Source organism: Oncorhynchus mykiss, chromosome 23 (assembly GCF_013265735.2).
Source record: "Oncorhynchus mykiss isolate Arlee chromosome 23, USDA_OmykA_1.1, whole genome shotgun sequence".
Lineage (NCBI taxonomy): Eukaryota > Metazoa > Chordata > Actinopteri > Salmoniformes > Salmonidae > Oncorhynchus > Oncorhynchus mykiss.
This window is the reverse complement of record NC_048587.1, coordinates 34,527,430-34,548,085: the sequence shown is the minus strand read 5'-3', so window position 1 is coordinate 34,548,085 and position 20,656 is coordinate 34,527,430. Positions and strand designations below refer to the sequence as shown.

Sequence of the window (20,656 nt, the reverse complement as noted above, 5' to 3'; positions counted from 1 at the left end):
ATGGTGGCGAAGTAATTACAATATACCAATTAGACACTAGAGTGATTGATATGCAGAATATTAATTTGCAATTAGAGATACTGGGGTACAAAGGAGCAAGATAAATAAATAAATACAGTATGGGGATGAGGTACAGTGCCTTGCGAAAGTATTCGGCCCCCTTGAACTTTGCGACCTTTTGCCACATTTCAGGCTTCAAACATAAAGATATAAAACTGTATTTTTTTGTGAAGAATCAAGAACAAGTGGGACACAATCATGAAGTGGAACGACATTTATTGGATATTTCAAACTTTTTTTAACAAATCAAAAACTGAAAAATTGGGCGTGCAAAATTATTCAGCCCCTTTACTTTCAGTGCAGCAAACTCTCTCCAGAAGTTCAGTGAGGATCTCTGAATGATCCAATGTTGACCTAAATGACTAATGATGATAAATACAATCCACCTGTGTGTAATCAAGTCTCCGTATAAATGCACCTGCACTGTGATAGTCTCAGAGGTCCGTTAAAAGCGCAGAGAGCATCATGAAGAACAAGGAACACACCAGGCAGGTCCGAGATACTGTTGTGAAGAAGTTTAAAGCCGGATTTGGATACAAAAAGATTTCCCAAGCTTTAAACATCCCAAGGAGCACTGTGCAAGCGATAATATTGAAATGGAAGGAGTATCAGACTATTGCAAATCTACCAAGACCTGGCCGTCCCTCTAAACTTTCAGCTCATACAAGGAGAAGACTGATCAGAGATGCAGCCAAGAGGCCCATGATCACTCTGGATGAACTGCAGAGATCTACAGCTGAGGTGGGAGACTCTGTCCATAGGACAACAATCAGTCGTATATTGCACAAATCTGGCCTTTATGGAAGAGTGGCAAGAAGAAAGCCATTTCTTAAAGATATCCATAAAAAGTGTTGTTTAAAGTTTGCCACAAGCCACCTGGGAGACACACCAAACATGTGGAAGAAGGTGCTCTGGTCAGATGAAACCAAAATTGAACTTTTTGGCAACAATGCAAAACGTTATGTTTGGCGTAAAAGCAACACAGCTCATCACCCTGAACACACCATCCCCACTGTCAAACATGGTGGTGGCAGCATCATGGTTTGGGCCTGCTTTTCTTCAGCAGGGACAGGGAAGATGGTTAAAATTGATGGGAAGATGGATGGAGCCAAATACAGGACCATTCTGGAAGAAAACCTGATGGAGTCTGCAAAAGACCTGAGACTGGGACGGAGATTTGTCTTCCAACAAGACAATGATCCAAAACATAAAGCAAAATCTACAATGGAATGGTTCAAAAATAAACATATCCAGGTGTTAGAATGGCCAAGTCAAAGTCCAGACCTGAATCCAATCGAGAATCTGTGGAAAGAACTGAAAACTGCTGTTCACAAATGCTCTCCATCCAACCTCACTGAGCTCGAGCTGTTTTGCAAGGAGGAATGGGAAAAAATGTCAGTCTCTCGATGTGCAAAACTGATAGACATACCCCAAGCGACTTACAGCTGTAATCGCAGCAAAAGGTGGCGCTACAAAGTATTAACTTAAGGGGGCTGAATAATTTTGCACGCCCAATTTTTCAGTTTTTGATTTGTTAAAAAAGTTTGAAATATCCAATAAATGTCGTTCCACTTCATGATTGTGTCCCACTTGTTGTTGATTCTTCACAAAAAAATACAGTTTTATATCTTTATGTTTGAAGCCTGAAATGTGGCAAAAGGTCGCAAAGTTCAAGGGGGCCGAATACTTTCGTAAGGTACTGTAGTTAGATGGGCTATGTACAGGTGCAGTGCTCTGACAGCTGGTGCTTAAAGCTAGTGAGGGAGATATGAGTCTCCAGCTTCAGTGATTTTTGCAATTCATTCCAGTCATTGGCAGCAGAGAACTGGAAGGAAAGGCGGCCAAAGGAGAAATTGGCTTTGGGGGTGACTAGAGAGATATACCTGCTGGAGCGCGTGCTACGGGTGGGTGCTGCCATGGTGACCAGTGAGCTGAGCTAAGGCGGGGCCTTACCTATCAAAGATTTGTAGATGACCTGAAGTCAGTGGGTTTGGCGACGAGTATGAAGCGAGGGCCAGCCAACGAGAGCGTACAGGTCGCAGTGGTGGGTAGTATATGGGGCTTTGGTGACAAAACGGATGGCACTGTAATAGACTGCATCCAATTTGTTGAGTAGAGTGTTGGGGGCTATTTTGTAAATGACATTGCCAAAGTCGAGGATCGGTAGGATGGTCAGTTTTACGAGGATATATTTGGCAGCATGAGTGAAGGATGCTTTGTTTCGAAATAGGAAGCCAATTCTAGATTTAATTTTGGATTGGAAATGCTTAATGTGAGTCTGGAAGGAGAGTTTACAGTCTAACCAGACACCTACGTATTTGTAGTTGTCCACATATTCTTAAGTCAGAACCGTCCAGAGTAGTGATGCTGACCGGCGGGCAGGTGTGGGCAGTGATCGGTTGAAGAGCATGCATTTGGTTTTATTTGCATTTAAGAGCAGTTGGAGGCTGCGGAAGGAGAGTTGTATGGCATTGAAGCTCGTCTGGAGGTTAGTTAACACAGTGTCCAAAGAATGGCCAGAAGTATACAGAATGGTGTCGTTTGCGTAGAGGTGGATCAAAGAATCACCAGCAGCAAGAGCGACATCATTGATGTATACAGAGAAGAGAGTCAGCCTGAGGATTGAACCCTGTGGCACCCCCATAGAGACTGCCAGAGGTCCAGACAACAGACCCTCCGATTTGACACAATGAACTCTGTCAGAGAAGTAGTTGATGAATCAGGCGAGGCAGTCATTTGAGAAACCAAGGCTGTTTAGTCTGCCGATAAAAATGTGGTGATTGACAGAGTCTAAAGCCTTGGCCAGGTCGATGAATACGGCTGCACAGGAATGTCTCTTATTGATGGCAGTTATGATATTGTTTAGGACCTTGAGCGTGGCTGAGGTGCACCCATGACCAGCTCTGAAACCATATTTCATAGCGGAGAAGGTACGGTGGGATTCGAAATGGTCGGTAATCTGCTTGTTGACTTGGCTTTTGAAGACCTTAGAAAGGCAGGGTATGATAGATATAGGTCTGTAGCAGTTTGGGTCTAGAGTGTCTCCCCCTTTGAAGAGGGGGATGACCGTGGCAGCTTTCCAATCTTTGGGAATCTCACGATACGAACGAGAGGTTGAACAGGCTAGTAATAGGGGTTGCAACAATTTCGGCAGATAATTTTAGAAAGAGAGGGTCCAGATTGTCTAGCCCGGCTGATTTGTAGGGGTCCAGATTTTGCAGCTCTTCCAGAACATCAGCTATCTGGATTTAGGTGAAGGAGAAATGGTGGGAGGTTAGGCGGGTTGCTGTGGAGGGTGCCGGGCAGTTGACCGGGGTAGGGGTAGCCAGGTGGAAAGCATGGCCAGCCTTAGAGAAATGCTTATTGAAATTCTCAATTTTAGTGGATTTATCAGTGGTGACAGTGTTTCCTAGCCTCAGTGCAGTGGGCAGCTGGGAGGATGTGCTCTTATTCTCCATGGACTTTAGTGTCCCAGAATTTTTTTAGTTTGTACTACAGGATGCAAATTTCTGTTTTAAAATGCTAGCCTTAGCTTTCCTAACTGCCTGTGTATATTGGTTCCTAACTTCCTTGAAAAGTTGCATAACACGGGGGCTATTCAATGCTAATGCAGAACGCCACACAATTTTTGTTGTGCTGGTCAAGGGCAGACAGGTCTGGAGTGAACCAAGGACTATATCTATTCCTAGTTCTACATTTTGTGAATGGAGCATGCTTATTTAAGATGGTGAGGAAACTACTTTTAAAGAATAACCCGGCATCCTCTACTGACGGGATGAGGTCAATGTCATTCCAGGATACCCCGGCCAGGTCGATTAGAAAGGCCTGTTCGCTGAAGTGTTTTAGGGCATGTTTGACAGTGATGAGGGGTGGTCGTTTGACCGCAGACCCATTACAGATGCAGGTAGTGATCGCTGAGATCTTGGTTGAAAACCACAGAGGTGTATTTGAAGGGCGAGTTGGTTAGGATGATATGAGGGTGCCCGTGTTTACAGATTTGGGGTTGATCATTTGTGTGAGGTTGAGAGCATCAAGCTTAGATTGTAGGATGGCAGGGGTATTAAGCATGTCCCAGTTTAGGTCACCTAACAGCATGAGCTCAGAAGATAGATGAGGGGGCAATCGATTCACATATGGTGTCCAGGGCACAGCTGGGGCAGAGGGTGGTCTGCAGGCTATCTCTTTAGTAGATTGCAATACCGCCCCTTTTGGCAGTTCTATCTTGGCGGAAAATGTTATAGTTAGGGACGGAAATTTCAGGAGTTTTGGTGGTTTTCCTAAGCCAGGATTCAGACACGACTAAGACTTCCGGTTTGGCAGAGTGTGCTAAAGCAGTGAATACAACAAACTTAGGGAGGAGGCTTCTAATGTTAACATGCATGAAACCAAGGCTTTTATGGTTGCAGAAGTCAACAAAGGAGAACACCTGGGGAGTGGGAGGGGAGCTAGGCACTGCAGGTCCTGGATTAACCTCTACATCGCCAGAGGAGAAGTAGGATAAGGGTACGACTAAAGGCTATAAGAACTGGTCGTCTAGTATGTTCAGAACATAGAGTAAAGGGAGCAGGTTTCTGGGCACGATAGAATAGATTTATGGCATAATGTACAGGCAAAGGTATGGTAGGAAGAGAGTACATTGGAGGTAAACCTAGGAATTGAGTAATGATGAGAGAGATATAGTCTCTAGAGACATTTAAACCAGGTGATGTCATCGCATACGTGGGAGGTGGAACAACATGGTTGGTTAAAGCATATTGAGCAGGGCTAGAGGCTCTACTGTGAAATAAGACTAATCACTAACCAGTAATGGACAAGGCATATTGATATTAGGGAGAGGCATGCGTAGCCAAGTGATCGTGGTTGGGCTGGCTGGGGACACAGCGATTCAGACAGTTAGCAGGCCGGGGCTAGCAAGCTAGCAGTTAGCAGACCGGGGCTAGCAAGCTAGCAGAAGGGCCTTAGAGGGACGGGATGGAGGAAAGACTGTTTTTGCCTCCTCGTGCGGTAACGTCGATAGACCAGTCGTGGATTAGTATGGTTCCAAGTAGCAGGGGGGGGGGGGGGGGGTTACATAAGCCATCACATAATTCATCCATAGGCTGTACCTGAGTGTTTTTATTAATGAGGGTTCTATCCACTGGGCTGGGGTCTGGTCCTGCAGACGTTACCACTGACTATCTTCCACATGATAAATCATTCTCCTGTTCAGGGATGACTCACCCCACACATTTGAAGGGACATTACACGATTTTTCAAATTCATATTCATCATCTCCAGGAGCACCCCAACATCAATATATTTGAGAAAGGCATGATCCTCTCTTTTGTAGTCAAAAAGATCAATGAGGAGAAGTGTTTACGATGCCATCATCTGGGCTTCATCACGTGATTTTATTAATCAACTATGAGTAGACAAAAGTAGCCAAAGGTCATAGTTGATTAAAATCATATGATACACCGGATGTCATCGGAAACACTGCCCTTTTCACATGTGTTGAGGTGGTGCTTGATATGATAAATATGAATAAAAAAATTGACATTTCCCTTGACCCTTTTCTTCACACTGGTCAATAAACTCTGCTCCAATACAGAAGACACTGGGACTGGAGTTCAGGCATAATCAAGAGGCCAATAGTTAATACATGTGATCAATGTTAATTTGGTGCATATATGACTAGAATTATGTTTATGAGATACAATGTTTATGTTTATGAGATACAACCTGCCATACATGTTGTTTTCATTCTGGCCCCCAGATGGCAATAATGCCCTGTAGCTCAGTGCAGTTCACAGACCGTGCTTGCTGAGAGACCATGTTTGTATTAGTGGTTGATAAAAATCCATAATGTGTAACTACATTGTATGTACACTTTATCTTCCTATATACACTAACTACCATGTAAATACATAGGTATTAGGCACACAGCCGGTCACATGAGCATTATCCCTGTGAAGTTGATTGTTTTGGGGTGATTTTTAGTCCCTGTAGCTGGAAAAGAACATCAGCCATCTGTTCATAACTAATCCTGTCTATTTTTACAGACTGATATTTTCTTCTGCAATCAGAATTTGTGTGTGAGTAGTGCAGCATTATTCCTAAAACCACTTACTGAGAAACAGATTTTCAGCATTTTTTAGAAACTTATACAGGGAAATCTGGTGATATATTTAGATTGAGTAGCCAGGGTCTTAGCTGAATATTTTCAGCCCTGCGGAATATCTGTTAAAGTGTGCCGTCAATGAAGGCTAACATGACCTTCCATACACAGACATCATCAGCCCAGCAACAATCCATACATGGCCAGGGCATCCATTCTAGAATTTCTTACAAATCCACAGAGTTCTTAGAATCTTCTATTTATTTGACTTCCAGGGCATTCTAGGGATTCTCTGAATTCTTAAAACCTAAGATGTATCTGATGGCCATGATACACAAGTTATTCATAGCATTAGGGAATGGAAGACACTCATATGCTTCTCCGTTGGAGTGCCTCAGAAGTAGAGGATGTGTTGTGAAGTGAATGGAAGAAGTAGCCAACCTCTCAACTCTTATTGTAATGTTGCAAGTAATATGGTCAGAAAATAAAGGGATAAGCTGTGTTGGAAGTGCAAGGAAAGACATATTGCTGAGCAAAAATGTATTTTAGACCATTTCTGAAGACTTTAGGCAGAATACAAAGCAATAAGACAAGGGTTGGTGTAACATCAGGAATTGAGAAAATATAAACTCAGCATAAAAATAAATGTCTCTTTTTCAGGACCCGGTCTTTCAAAGATAATTCATAAAAATCCAAATAACTTCACAGATCTTCATTGTAAAGTGTTTAAACAGTGTTTCCCATGCTACAATTAATGAACATGCACCTGTGGAACGGTCATTAAGACACTAACAGTTTACAGACGGTAGGCAATAAAGGCCACAGTTATGAAAACTTAGGACACAAAATAGGCCTTTCTACTGACTCTGAAAAACAGGCATGAGGACTGCAGATCTGGCCAGGGCAATAAATTGCAATGTCAGTACTGTGAGACACCTAAGACAGCACTACAGGGAGACAGGATGGACAGCTGATCATCCTCGCAGTGGCAGACCACGTGTAACAACACCTGCACAGGATCGGTGCATCCGAACATCACACCTGCGGGACAGGTACAGGATGGCAACAACTGCCCGAGTTACACCAGGAACGCACAATCCCTCCATCAGTGCTCAGACTGTCCACAATAGGCTGAGAGATGCTGGATTGAGGGCTTGTAGACATGTTGTGCAGCAGGTCCTCACCAGACATCACCGGCAACAACATCGCCTATGGGCACAAACCCACCATCGCTGGACCAGACAGGACTGGCAAAAAGTGCTCTGACAAGCCGCAATTTTGTCTCACCAGGTCATGGTCTGGGGCGGTGTGTCACAACATCATCGGACTGAGCTTGTTGTCATTGCAGGCAATCTCAACACTGTGCATTACAGGGAAGACATACTCCTCCCTCATGTGGTACTCTTCCTGCAGGCTCATCCTGACATGACCCTCCAGCATGACAATGCCATCATCCATACTGCTCGTTCTGTGCGTGATTTCCTGCAAGAAATTAATATCAGTGTTCTGCCATGGCCAGCGAATAGCCCGGATCTAAATCCCATTGAGAATGTCTGGGACCTGTTGGATTGGAGGGTGAGGGCTAGGGCCATTCCCCCCCAGAAATATCCGGGAACTTGCAGGTGCCTTGGTGGAAGAGTGGGGTAGCATCTCACAGCAAGAACCGGCAAATCTGGTGCGGTCCATGAGCAGGAAATGCACTGCAGTACTTAATGCAGCTGGTGGCCACACCAGATACTGACTGTTACTTTTGATTTTGACCCCCCCCCCCCCCTCCCCTCCCCTCCCCTTTGTTCAGGGACACATTACATTTCTGTTAGTCACATGTCTGTGGAACTTGATCAGTTTGTGTCTCAGTTGTTGAATCTTGTTATGTTCACACAAATATTTACACAGTTTTTCAGTTTGCTGAAAATACATGCAGTTGACAGTGAGAGGATGTTTCTTTTTTTGCGAAGTTTAGGTCTGTTCCCTTTACAAAACTGATATTTCTAGCCTTAAAAAATATTAAAAACACTAATTTTATCTGCAGTTGAAGTCGGAAGTTTACATACACCTTAGCCAGCTACATTTGAACTCAGTTTTTCACAATTCCTGACATTTAATCGTAGTAAAAATTCCCTGTCTTAGGTCAGTTAGGATCACCACTTTATTTTAAGAATGTGAAATGTCAGAATAATAGTAGAGATAATTATTTATTTCAGCTTTTATTTCTTTCATCACATTCCCAGTGGGTCAGAGGTTTACATACACTCATTAGTATTTGGTAGCATTTCTTTAAAAATGTTTAACTTGGGTCAAACATTACAGGTAGCCTTCCACAAGCTTTCTGCAATAAGTTGGGTGAATGTTGGCCCATTCCTCCTGACAGAGCTGGTGTTTCTGTCAGATTTGTAGGCCTCCTTGCTCTCACACATGCTTTTCAGTTCTGCCCACAAATGTTATATAGGATTGAGGTCAGGGCTTTGTGATGGCCACTCCAATACCTTGACTTTGTTGTCCTTTAGCCATTTTGCCACAACTTTGGAAGTGTGCTTGGGGTCATTGTCCATTTGGAAGACCCATTTGCGACCAAGCTTTAACTTCCTGACTGATGTCTTGAGATGTTGCTTCAATATATCCACATATTTTTCCTCCCTCCATGAAGCCATCTGTTTTGTGACATGCACCAGTCCCTCCTAGAGCAAAGCACCCCCACAACATGATGCTGCCACCCCGTGCTTCACTGTTGGGATGGTGTTCTTCAGCTTGCAAGCTCGCCCCTTTTTCCTCCAAACATAACTATGGTCATTATGGCCAAACAGTTCTATTTTTGTTTCATCAGACCAGAGAACATTTCTCCAAAAAGTACGATCTTTGTCCCCATGTGCAGTTGCATGCCGTAGTCTGGCTTTTTATGATGGTTTTTGAGCAGTGGCTTCTTCCTTGCTGAGCGGCCTTTCAGGTTATGTCGGTATAGGACTCGTTTTACTGTGGATGTAGATACTTTTGTACCTGTTTCCTCCAGCATCTTCACAAGGTCCTTTGCTATTGTTCTGGGAGTTTCGCACCAAGGTACGTTGATCTCTAGGAGACAGAACGTGTCTCCTTCCTGAGTGGTATGACGGCTGCGTGGTCCCATGGTGTTTATACTTGCGTACTATTGTTTGTACAGATGAACGTGGCACCTTCAGGCATTTGGAAATTGCTCCCGAGGATGAACCAGACATTTGGAGGTTACAATTATTTTTCTGAGGTCTTGGCTGATTTCTTTTGATTTTCCCATGATGTCAAGCAAAGAAGCACTGAGTTTGAAGGTAGGCCTTGAAATACATCCACAGGTACACCTCCAATTGACTCAAATGATGTCAATTAGCCTATCAGAATCTTCTAAAGCCATGACATAATTTTCTGGAATTTTCCAAGCTGTTTAAAGGTACAGTCAACTTAGTGTATGCAAACTTTTGACCCACTGGAATTGTGATACAGTGAATTATAAGTGAAATAATCTGTCTGTAAACAATTGTTGGATAAATGACTTGTGTCATGCACAAAGTAGATGTCCTAACCGACTTGCCAAAACGATAGTTTGTTAACAAGAAATTTGTGGAGTGGTTGAAAAATGAATTTGAATGACTCCAACCTAAGTGTATGTAAACGTATGACTTCAACTGTATATAGCAAAGCAATAAGCACCCACCCACCTTTGAACATGCAGGTAAGTGTTGGAACTCAACCTCTAATTTACAGTCATCGTCACAGGGGTTTATAGTTGATTCAGTGACGGACAAACCTGTGGATGGATAACAATGAAAGTGAAAACCAAAATAAACCAAAATGGAGAGAAGATTGAATACTTATATGTATGAAGATTTGATTTTCCCTTTTGGACTTCTGTTTGCTGAGAAGATCATGTTTCAACATAGGGAAGAATAAGATGCAATAGCTTGTTGGCTCCACCACTTGGTAATCAACAATTCCAGCATTCCAATCTTGCTGGACAGGGACATCTGAATCTAATCCTTATCTTGGCATGAGTTTGTGAGCCTAAAGTGTGACCAGAGAAGTATTGAACACTATTCCTGCAGCCTACAGGGTTTGAGTTTGACCTGGATAATATAAACAGTGTTTCTTCGCTGCTACTTGCTATTACAGGCGTGTGTCCCCCAAGAAATATGGATTCAGAGCTAGCCAAACTCCTTACAGATCCAGCTGAATTCCATTTTAGCATATGAGAATTACATGTCGCATTGTCTAAATAGAGAATGTTTAACCATGCTGTGGATCAGGTGGAAATGAGGTTCAATTTTCATAAAATCCCCAGACCCCCTATGAAAAAGTTGGACATTTTTGTCTCCCCCATGCCACTTTTATTTTTAATGCGTGAAATGACTTTAGCTTGAGCATTAAAGGATTACTTAATTTCTTTAGACTTGGCTCTTTTTTTCAACTACCCTAACAGTAGTCTATGGGACAGGAGATGGTCATTCACCATTCAGATTTGTTTATAAAAACCCTGCTAAACCAGAAAGTGATGTGAGCAATCTCACCATGTTACACTTTTTGGGCCAAATCACATCTAACTTCAAAAACCAAGTCATACAATTTTGGACATTGTGAGTTTGCCCTGATCACTCCAATTGATGTTGATTTGCAATGGTTTCTGAAACAAATCTGAAGGTGAATGACAGTTGCTCCATAAACTACTTTCAGTTCATAACCAAGTGGGAATGTGGTATTTACCACTTAAGACTGAGAAACATCTACGTGAACACCCTCCAACTGGTAGTTACTAGTGGGAAACTTGTCTATCATCCCTGAGCTGATAGTCTTCTCCCACATGCTGGCCTCTGAGGTCACCTACTAAGGGAATTACCTAGATAACAGCATTTTCTGCAGTTAATGCAACAGCAAAACATTATTTATAAAAATCAATCTATTAATATGGTTTTTGAACACGATAATTTGTTTACAAGCATGATAGCTGTACTTTTAATTTATGGTTGACGCAGCTTGTTGGCCATTAGCCAATTGCCATTTCTCACAAGTTCAAAGCACGTGAATGCATCCAACTGGTATTCACGACTTCACAACTGGTGATAACCACCTTCCCACTTATGACTACTCAGCAGACCTGGGGTGCATTCAGTTAGATTAAAATATGCTACATTGCGTAATGATTCCACAAAATGTTCAACGTTCTTGAACATTTTCTACATTTGATGGGTGTGGTAGGATGTGACTTGAAGCAATGAGTGATGTATTTAAAGGCTGACATGCTGACAGCTTTTCCCAACCCACAGCCCAAACCCTCCCAGTTTTACAACTGGTCGTTCAGAACAGCTGAATTTCTGTTTAATTGAAATTTGCATTATGTTTTTTCGTACTGAACACAGACATTGGTTAGACTAAATGTGTATTTGAGTATTTGTTAAATACATTTTAAAAAGTGTTTTTGAGTATTTTGAAATACACAGCCCAAAACTAGTACATTTATTTGAGTACTTGAATGCTTATTTGTAAAAACCAAATAGTCGACCAAATTGTATTTTAAAATACTTACTTCAAATACTATTTTCTAATACCTGGGTTAAATGCATGGGAGTGTATTTGAGTATTTTCAAATACTTTTCAAATGTATTTCCAAATATATTCCAATGTTCAACCTCTTGTTTTTTTTTTCAAATAAAGGTTATCTGAATTCGTGTCGTGAAATGTAGTTTCATTACCTGAAATTGTTTTTAAAACCAGGTCTGCTACTCAGTGACTATTTGATCTGATTCACAACCAACATGGTATTCATCTTCTTGGTTGCTGCCTCTCTTCAATTAATTTTGGCTGCACAGCAATGTGGTAGGAATGTATGAATCTTGTTGGTACAGGTGGCACACTGGTAAGAATTGTTCCTATCATATGTATATTTTGCAATGTAATAAAACAGAAAACATTTTAAATTAAAACAATATGATATAATATAATATTTTTTTTTATCTATATCTAAATATATTAATTTATATGTATATCAATGTCATCAAAAATCTCCTCTTCATCTCACCAAAATGGTTATGTTGGATACCAAAGAAAATGTTTAAGTGGCTAGAACAATGTTTGCTGAGTTGGTTGTCACTTCTGCCTCTGCTTCAATGTACTGTATCTCTGATACAATGTATCACAGAAACGTTTGCATGCAAAATAAATTATCCATTGTCATCTTTTCCGCCTGGAATTTCAGAACGTACTACGGAGCACGCCCATTGAAAAATCAGGTGTGTCTTGGGGTAAGGCCCGCCCCGTTTTTACCTTACATGGCATTGTATGGGAATTTGATTGACAGCATGCAGCAGCTGCTGAACAGCCCAGACATGGCGGAGGATACAGTGTAAGTGGGGAACGGCGAGAGAGTTACGATAGTTTTCCTAGCAGTTCAGTCGGTTTAGTGCTTTATAGAAAAAGCAAATGTGTCAGGCATGTTTTCTTCGGAATAACACAAAAATGGACGAAGTTGCCAGACGTAAGTAAGCTGGGAAAATGTATATCTGTTTAGTGCAGTTTACGGTCGTAGACAACAAATATGGCTTCTTGTGCCTTTTCCTATTTGTTATAAACAACTGCTCTCCCATGCCATTACATGTCATGGCTGTAATGCAAAATTCATACAAGTGACAATTAGGAAGTTAGTTCCTTGTTCGCTTATCGGGCAGGGGGTCATTTTGGAGAAATAAAGCCGAGGATACGTTAGCTAAACAGACTGCTAGCTAGTTAGCTAGCTACGGAACTGAAGCGAACGGCAATGGAGCCAAAGCACAAAGAGTTGTTAGAACAATTCCACCAAAACTTGCTGGACTCTATAACAGACGCAGATCGACTGATAGAGTTACTGATACTCTCCGGTACTCTGAGCCAGCTCGACCGCTTCGAACTGGACCAAAACTGCTCTTCCAGCGCGGAGAAAGTGGACCAGCTTTTGAAGATGCTTGTGAACAAGGAAAGCGACCATTTCCTCGAGCTGTGTGTGGCCTTGGAAAAGGCGTACCCTGACCTGTATTCTGCACTCTTTACCAACGGCGGTGGACCCGTGGACCATTCCTCCGGTAAGTCACCATGCACGCAAATGTTGGATGCATGCTTGCTACATTCCTCTACACAGCCTTTGAGATATTGAACACGTTTTACGGCTACCCCAAGTCTCATAATTCACTTACAGGGTGGTCACCCGTGCAATACTTCTATGGATAATTGACTAGATCATTCTCATTTATATTTATTATCAGAGCATGTTTACGTTAGGGATGTTGATATGCCGCATTCGAAGCAAGAACTTGGACTTTGCTAACAACCTAAAATGTTACCAAAGTTCCGTTTCAGCATCACATTGTTCATTCCACAGCAATATTTAACATTAAAAAAGCTAGTAATCACCAGCAGAGGCATAGATGCCACAGGCTCTAAAACCAAATTCCATCACTATTTGCTTCATGGGAGTGAGTGGACTCTGCTACTCTGTGGCTAGGCAGTAGATGAAAAATTAACACGCTTGCCAACCCTCCCTTTGAATGAGAACGGTTTCGTAATTTAGCAGATGCTCTTATCCAGAGCGACTTACAGAAGCAATTAGGGTTAAGTGCTTTGCTCAAGGGCACAATGACAGGTTTTTCACCAAGTCTACTCTGGGATTCCAACCAGCGACCTTTCGGTTACTGGCTCGCTCTTAACCTCATATTTTATTTATTCCAGACACACTTCAGAGACCTCATGTATCCAGGCCCCAACATGTTCGGCACAGTTGCAATGTGTGCTACATAGCCTGTAGTAAAATCATGGAGTAGCCTACATATACCTATTCTACAATGTAAAGGATACAGATGGGTCTATTTCACTGTATTTAGGTTTCAGATTTTCCATCAAACTAATTTGTTCTTTTACTTTAGATTTATTAGTGGAAATTAAATGCAGTAGGGTAATTCCATGGTAACAGAATTACCCTGACTTTTTCATAATGTATTCCAACCAAAAAACATTGATTTCAAAGTTTGATCAAACCATATAACTCTATGCACAATGACTACTTTTAACAATTTCCACTGACAATTTTATAAAAACACATGTACAGGAAGAACTGTGCAGATACTACGTTCTGTAACAGAATAAAACTGCTGAAGACAATTTTACCATAATCATGTTACCAAACTATGCATCTGCACTGTTATTCTCGTAAAATATTTTATTTACTGTGTAAATTGTTTAAAGTAGTCATTGTTCATAAGGTCCTGTTGTGGTTTTTATCTCCATATTAAATCATTTCCGGGTAACAATTTAAATACCTTACTGTTTTCAATTAAAATGGTCAATAATAACTAAAAATAGCTATTGATGGCAGAGGTTTGGGACCCTCTTTCTTATTGGTCTTTTAACTAATCTGGTTATGTCATCAGGCAGGCCAAAACGCCATCTATACCAAAACAGGTTGAAATTTCAAGCTGTCTTTTCAAACAGAGCTTATACTAAAAGGGATATTTCATCCGCGTAGTGTGGAAATACATATAAAACACAGGAAAATACTGTTTTTGACTGCAATGGGTCTTTAATCGTTGAAATCTATGTTTGATTTTTTAAAACTTTAAACGTATGTTAAAAAACATCTCCGCATAATTCCATGGAATTGCCCAGTAGCCTATTCTAGGTAGGTATAGATGTGCACAGCAATCTCCCAAGTTGTCATCAATGGTTTGCAATACTAATATCATGTCTTTGGATGGAAAAACAAATTACAAGTGCTTCCTCTTATGTTATTTGCTCACAGATAGCCTGAATTGTTTCTATGGAAACGCTCTTGCGGCTGATGTGACGTTTCATATCGACCCTTGCGTGGTGTGCGTACGTATAACCATGCTTAAGAATCCATAATATTGCGGCAGTCATATTCTCTATTTTCCATGTACAGTAGTGGGCCTATAAGCCAGTAGTATACTATACCCCCAGTTATTGTCCTACGAGACCATTAAAATGTCTGTTAAGACAGTGGCTGTGTGGGGAGAGGAGAGGCTAAATCGAGACAGACTCAAGTCGTTGTATTTATCAGGAGTCTACTTTATAGGCCTAGTTTGGTCATCTGAAAGACTATGACAACTTTCATTATGAAGAGTGCTAACACCAGTCTTAAGGTCTCATTCCAGGTCACTCATCACACCGGCATGGATCACTCACTGAACCACATTTGGTACACTTGCAACATTTGCAATTTGCAACCTTGGTGTATAATGCTGTAGACGAGGGGAGCAGCAGCAGGGCTGTAGGTATGTAAACTTGCCTGCGTCCCACAAGGCACCCTATGGGCTTATGGGCCCTAGTCAAAAGTAGTGCACTACATAGAGGATATTGTGCCGTTTAGGGCGCAACCCTAGTGGGTTCATGGTGGTTATTCACCAGAGGATTAGCTCTACGCTGCCTGCCTGTTGTAAGCTCTCTCTGTGAGACGTGTATTATCATGCCTCCACAGCCCTCTCTTCTGTATTTTCTCCTGCTCCCTCCCGGCTGCTGCTGCTTCGACACAGACAGAGAGAGAGCGTGGCAGGCAGATGTAGTGGAGAGGTATTTTTGAACACTTTTCATTATCTTTAGTGCAGCGATTCAGGCTGACGCGATTACTGCATTTAACCAGGCTGCCTGGCTGGTGAGAGAGTGGAGATGAGCCTCCTCGTTGCTTCAGGCTGAGAGGGAAAGGGACCGTAGAGATGAAAGACTGAGCTCCAGTGCGTGTGTGTGATCTGCGCTGATAACAACCTGCTCTTAAGCCATTCTCTCATACTGGCTGCCTTTGCCTTTACTCACTGGCAGGTTTCCTCTGCCCTTCAATGAGAGACACACACACACACACGAGACACACCCCTATAACTTAAAACTGCACACACATACACTTGCATGCATGTAGACAGTGACAGCGGGGATGGTTCAAAGCAGGGTTCTCCCCCCCAACATGGCTGCTGTAGGAAACCGAGAGAAATATTGTCACGTTTATTTTATGCACTATTTATTGAATCTAAATCCAGGCATGTCACATCATTGCACAAAACACAGCGCCCTAATTCCACATTTGTTTATCATGTTAATTATTTTAATAAGATATTAAGTAAATTTATCCTGTCAGTCCATCAAACTGCCAATATGATCATTTTTATTTAGTTAATATGAGAATATCTTGCCTATGTAGACTACACCTGTATCAGTGCTTTGCCGATAAGAAACCGTGCTAGAGCATTTCAAGCTGATTTAATTCATACACATTGCAATAATCAGAAACAATTTCATTGCCTTTACTTTGTCTTATGCAGTGCTTTGACGTTAGACTTCTCTTAGACCTCTGCAGTGCTTTGTTGTTTCACCTATAGAGTAGTTATACCTGTAACTCTACTTACGAACTGTGACATTGATTCAAACACACACAAAGAGGAAGGTGTGACGCAATGCTCCTTGACAGGATGCTGTGTTTGCGTCCACTCAAAGTCCTACTCCCTCCCTCACTGTGTGTGTAGAAGATGGGCCATTCCCTTTGGGTGACTACTATACCTCAAATCAGCTGAGAGCTGTGTGCACTAGGGCTGGAGCAATTACCGTACAACTGTGTAACCGACGGTTATGGGTGAAGACTGTCATGAAAATAAAATAACCATTGAATAGATAGACTACAACAGGCTTAAAACCTTGGCAATTTGACTGGTAAACTCATTGGTACACACGCAATGGCTGCCTGGTCTTGTGATGCAATAATTCCCATTCAAATGATATTAACTGATGTGGCTCATGCAGTGGAATGTATTTTTTTTTGTAATGCGAGTTGAATCAACCAATCACAGCAAATTTTAGCGCGTATTTTACTAGCTGCTTTTCTTCTATGGGTACACTTGCAATGGCCGCCAGTCCACCAATTCTGGCGTCATTGACCTGAATGGGGAGGAAATGTCTTCTATTATTTATATGGCAGCACATGCAGTCAGGAGTGGAAGAGAGGAGAAAATGTACAAATAAAAAATACTTTTTTAAACGTGCAATCTGCAGCAATCGCTCCACCATTTCCTGGTTGCGAAAATTCTAATAGCCTAATTTCAGTTTGACGAAACAAGCAATGCATAGTGTTGAGAATTATTGTACCATCTAAACTAGAGGTTGACCGATTATGGTTTTTCAACACCGATACCGATTATTGGAGGACCAAAAAAGCCGATACCGTTTAATCGGCCAATTTAAAAAAATATAAATGTATTTGTAATAATGACAATTACAACAATACTGAATGAACACTTATTTTAACTTAATATAATACATCAATAAAATCAAATAAATAATGAAACATGTTCAATTTGGTTTAAATAATGCAAAAACAAAGTGTTAGAAGTAAAAGTGCAATATGTTCTATGTAAGAAAGATGAGAACATGAAAGCTGGTGGTTCCTTTTAACGAGTCTTCGATATTCCCAGATAAGAAGTTTTAGGTTGTAGTTATTATAGGAATTATAGGACTATTTCCCTCTATACCATTTGTATTTCATTAACTTTTGACTATTGGATGTTCTTATAAGCACTTTAGTATTGCCAGTGTATAGCTTCCGTCCCTCTCCTCGCTCCCTGCTGGGCTCGAACCAGCAACACAACGACAACAGCCACCAACGAAGCAGCATTACCCATGCAGAGCAAAGGAAACAACCACCCCAAGGCTCAGAGCGAGTGAAGTTTGAAACGCTATTAGCGCGCACCAACTAGCTAGCCATTTCACTTCGGTTACAACAGCCTCAACTCGGGAGTTTATAGGCTTAAAGTCATAAACAGCACAATGCTTGACGCACAACGAAGAGCTGCTGGAAAAATGCACGAAAGTGCTGTTTGAATGAATGTTTACTCGCCTGCTTCTGCCTACCACCGCTCAGTCAGATGCTTGTATCCTCAGTCAGAATATATGCAACGCAGGACACGCTAGATAATATCTAGTAATATCATCAACCATGTGTAGTTAACAAGTGATTATGGTTGATTGTTTTTTATAAGATAAGTTTAATGCTAACTAGCAACTTACCTTGGCTTACTACATTCGTGTAACAGGCAGTCTCCATGTTGAGTGCAACGAGAGGCAGGTCGTTATTGCGTTGGACTAGTTAACCGTAAGGTTGCAAGATTGGATCCCCCGAGCTGACAAGGTGAAAATCCGTCGTTCTGCCCCTGAACAAGGCAGTCAATCGGCGCCCAAAAATACTGATTTCCGATTTATGAAAACTTGAAATCAGCCCTAATTAATCGTCCATTCCGATTAATTGGTCGACCACTAATCTAAACTGCTGTGAAATATACAGTTGAAGTCGGAAGTTTACATACATTTAGGTTGGAGTCATTTAAAACTCGTTTTTCAACCACTCCACAAATTTCTTGTTAACAAACGATAATTTTGGCAAGTCGGTTAGGACATCTACTTTGTGCATGACACAAGTCATTTTTCCAACAATTGTTTACAGACAGATTATTTCACTTATAATTCACAGTATCACAATCCAAGTGGGTCAGAAGTTTGCATACACTAAGTTGACTGTACCTTTAAACAGCTTGGAAAATTCCAGAAAATGATGTCATGGCTTTAGAAGCTTCTGATAGGCTAATTGACATCATTTGAGTCAATTGGAGGTGTACCTGTGGATGTACAGTGCTCAAAAAAAATAAAGGGAACACTTAAACACAATGTCAATCACACTTCTGTGGAATCAAACTGTCCACTTAGGAAGCAACACTGATTGACAATAAATTTCACATGCTGTTGTGCAAATGGAATAGACAACAGGTGGAAATTATAGGCAATTAGCAAGACACCCCCAATAAAGGAGTGGTTCTGCAGGTGGTGACCACAGACCACTTCTCAGTTCCTATGCTTCCTGGCTGATGTTTTGGTCACTTTTGATTGCTGGCGGTGCTTTCACTCTAGTGGTAGCATGAGACGGAGTCTACAACCCACACAAGTGGCTCAGGTAGTGCAGCTCATCCAGGATGGCACATCAATGCGAGCTGTAGCAAGAAGGTTTGCTGTGCCTGTCAGCGTAGTGTCCAGAGCATGGAGGCGCTACCAGGAGACAGGCCAGTACATCAGGAGACGTGGAGGAGGCCGTAGGAGGGCAACAACCCAGCAGCAGGACAGCTACCTCCGCCTTTGTGCAAGGAGGAGCAGGAGGAGCACTGCCAGAGCCCTGCAAAATGACTTCCAGCAGGCCACAAATGTGCATGTGTCTGCTCAAATGGTCAGAAACTCCATGAAACTCCCTCCATGAGGGTGGTATGAGGGCCCGACGTCCTGCACGGTGTTGGGCTGTAAGCACAACCCCCACCTGTGGACGTTTTTCATTTGCCAGAGAACACCAAGATTGGCAAATTCGCCACTGGCGCCCTGTGCTCTTCACAGATGAAAGCAGGTTCACACTGAGCACATGTGACAGTCTGGAGACGCCGTGGAGAATGTTCTGCTGCCTGCAACATCCTCCAGCATGACCGGTTTGGCGGTGGGTCAGTCATGGTGTGGGGTGGCATTTCTTCGGGGGGGGCGCACAGCCCTCCATGTGCTCGGCAGAGGTAGCCTGACTGCCATTAGGTACCGAGATGAGATCCTCAGATCCATTGTGAGACCATATGCTGGTGCGGTTGACCCTGGGTTCCTCCTAATGCAAGACCATGCTAGACCTCATGTGGCTGGAGTGTGTCAGCAGTTCCTGCAAGAGGAAGGCATTGATGCTATGGACTGGCCCGCCCGTTCCCCAGACCTGAATCCAATTGAGCACATCTGGGCCATCATGTCTCGCTCCATCCACCAATGCCACGTTGCACCACAGACTGTCCAGGAGTTGGCGGATGCTTTAGTCCAGGTTTGGGAGGAGATCTCTCGGGAGACCATCCAGGAGGCCTTACAAACCTGACTCCGTTACACCAGCTCTGTCAGGAGGAATGGGCCAACATTCACCCAACTTATTGCAGGAAGCTTGTGGAAGGCTACCTGAAATGTTTGACCCAAGTTAAACAATTTAAAGGCAATACTACCAAACACTAATTGAGTATGTAAACTTCTGACCCACTGGGAATGTGATGAAAGAAATAAAAGCTGAAATAAATCATTCTCACTATTATTCTGACATTTCACGTTCTTAAAATAAATTGGTGATCCTAACTGACCTAAGGCAGGACATTTTACTTGGATTAAATGTCAGGAATTGTGAAACAGTTTAAATGTATTTGACTGAGGTGTATATAAACTTCAGACTATAACTGTATATATTGTCAATAACCAAAAATATTGTATTTTCAACTGTTTGTAGCTAGTGTACAAAACCGAAGGTGGAACAAACACGAAACTTGAGAGCAGGAAGCATAGAAATGGCACTCATTGAACAAGTCTACGGCTGCTTAGACTTGCTTTCAGTTAGAATGACAGATCTATAACTCACATTTCTATGTGAATTTAGTCATGTCGCCCAAGAAGTTACAATATTGCAGCTTTATTGAA

General features: G+C 42.1%; 1 protein-coding gene across 11 annotated transcripts in view; it reads left to right on the top strand.

Annotated features, from left to right (window-relative positions):
- Positions 1 to 12,437: 12,437 nt before the first annotated feature.
- dlg5a (discs, large homolog 5a (Drosophila)) overlaps positions 12,438 to 20,656 on the top strand; it is a 61,288-nt gene continuing 53,069 nt past the window's right edge. For 5 of the 11 annotated variants that reach the window (XM_036960304.1, XM_036960306.1, XM_021580818.2 and 2 more), the window contains exon 1: positions 12,439 to 13,227. In XM_036960304.1, the coding sequence (XP_036816199.1) occupies positions 12,927 to 13,227 (301 nt within the window). In that variant the 5' untranslated portion in view covers positions 12,439 to 12,926. Of the gene's footprint in view, positions 13,228 to 20,656 lie in introns of all 11 variants that reach the window. The other 6 variants (XR_005039172.1, XM_021580821.2, XM_036960307.1 and 3 more) reach the window with 3 other exon arrangements.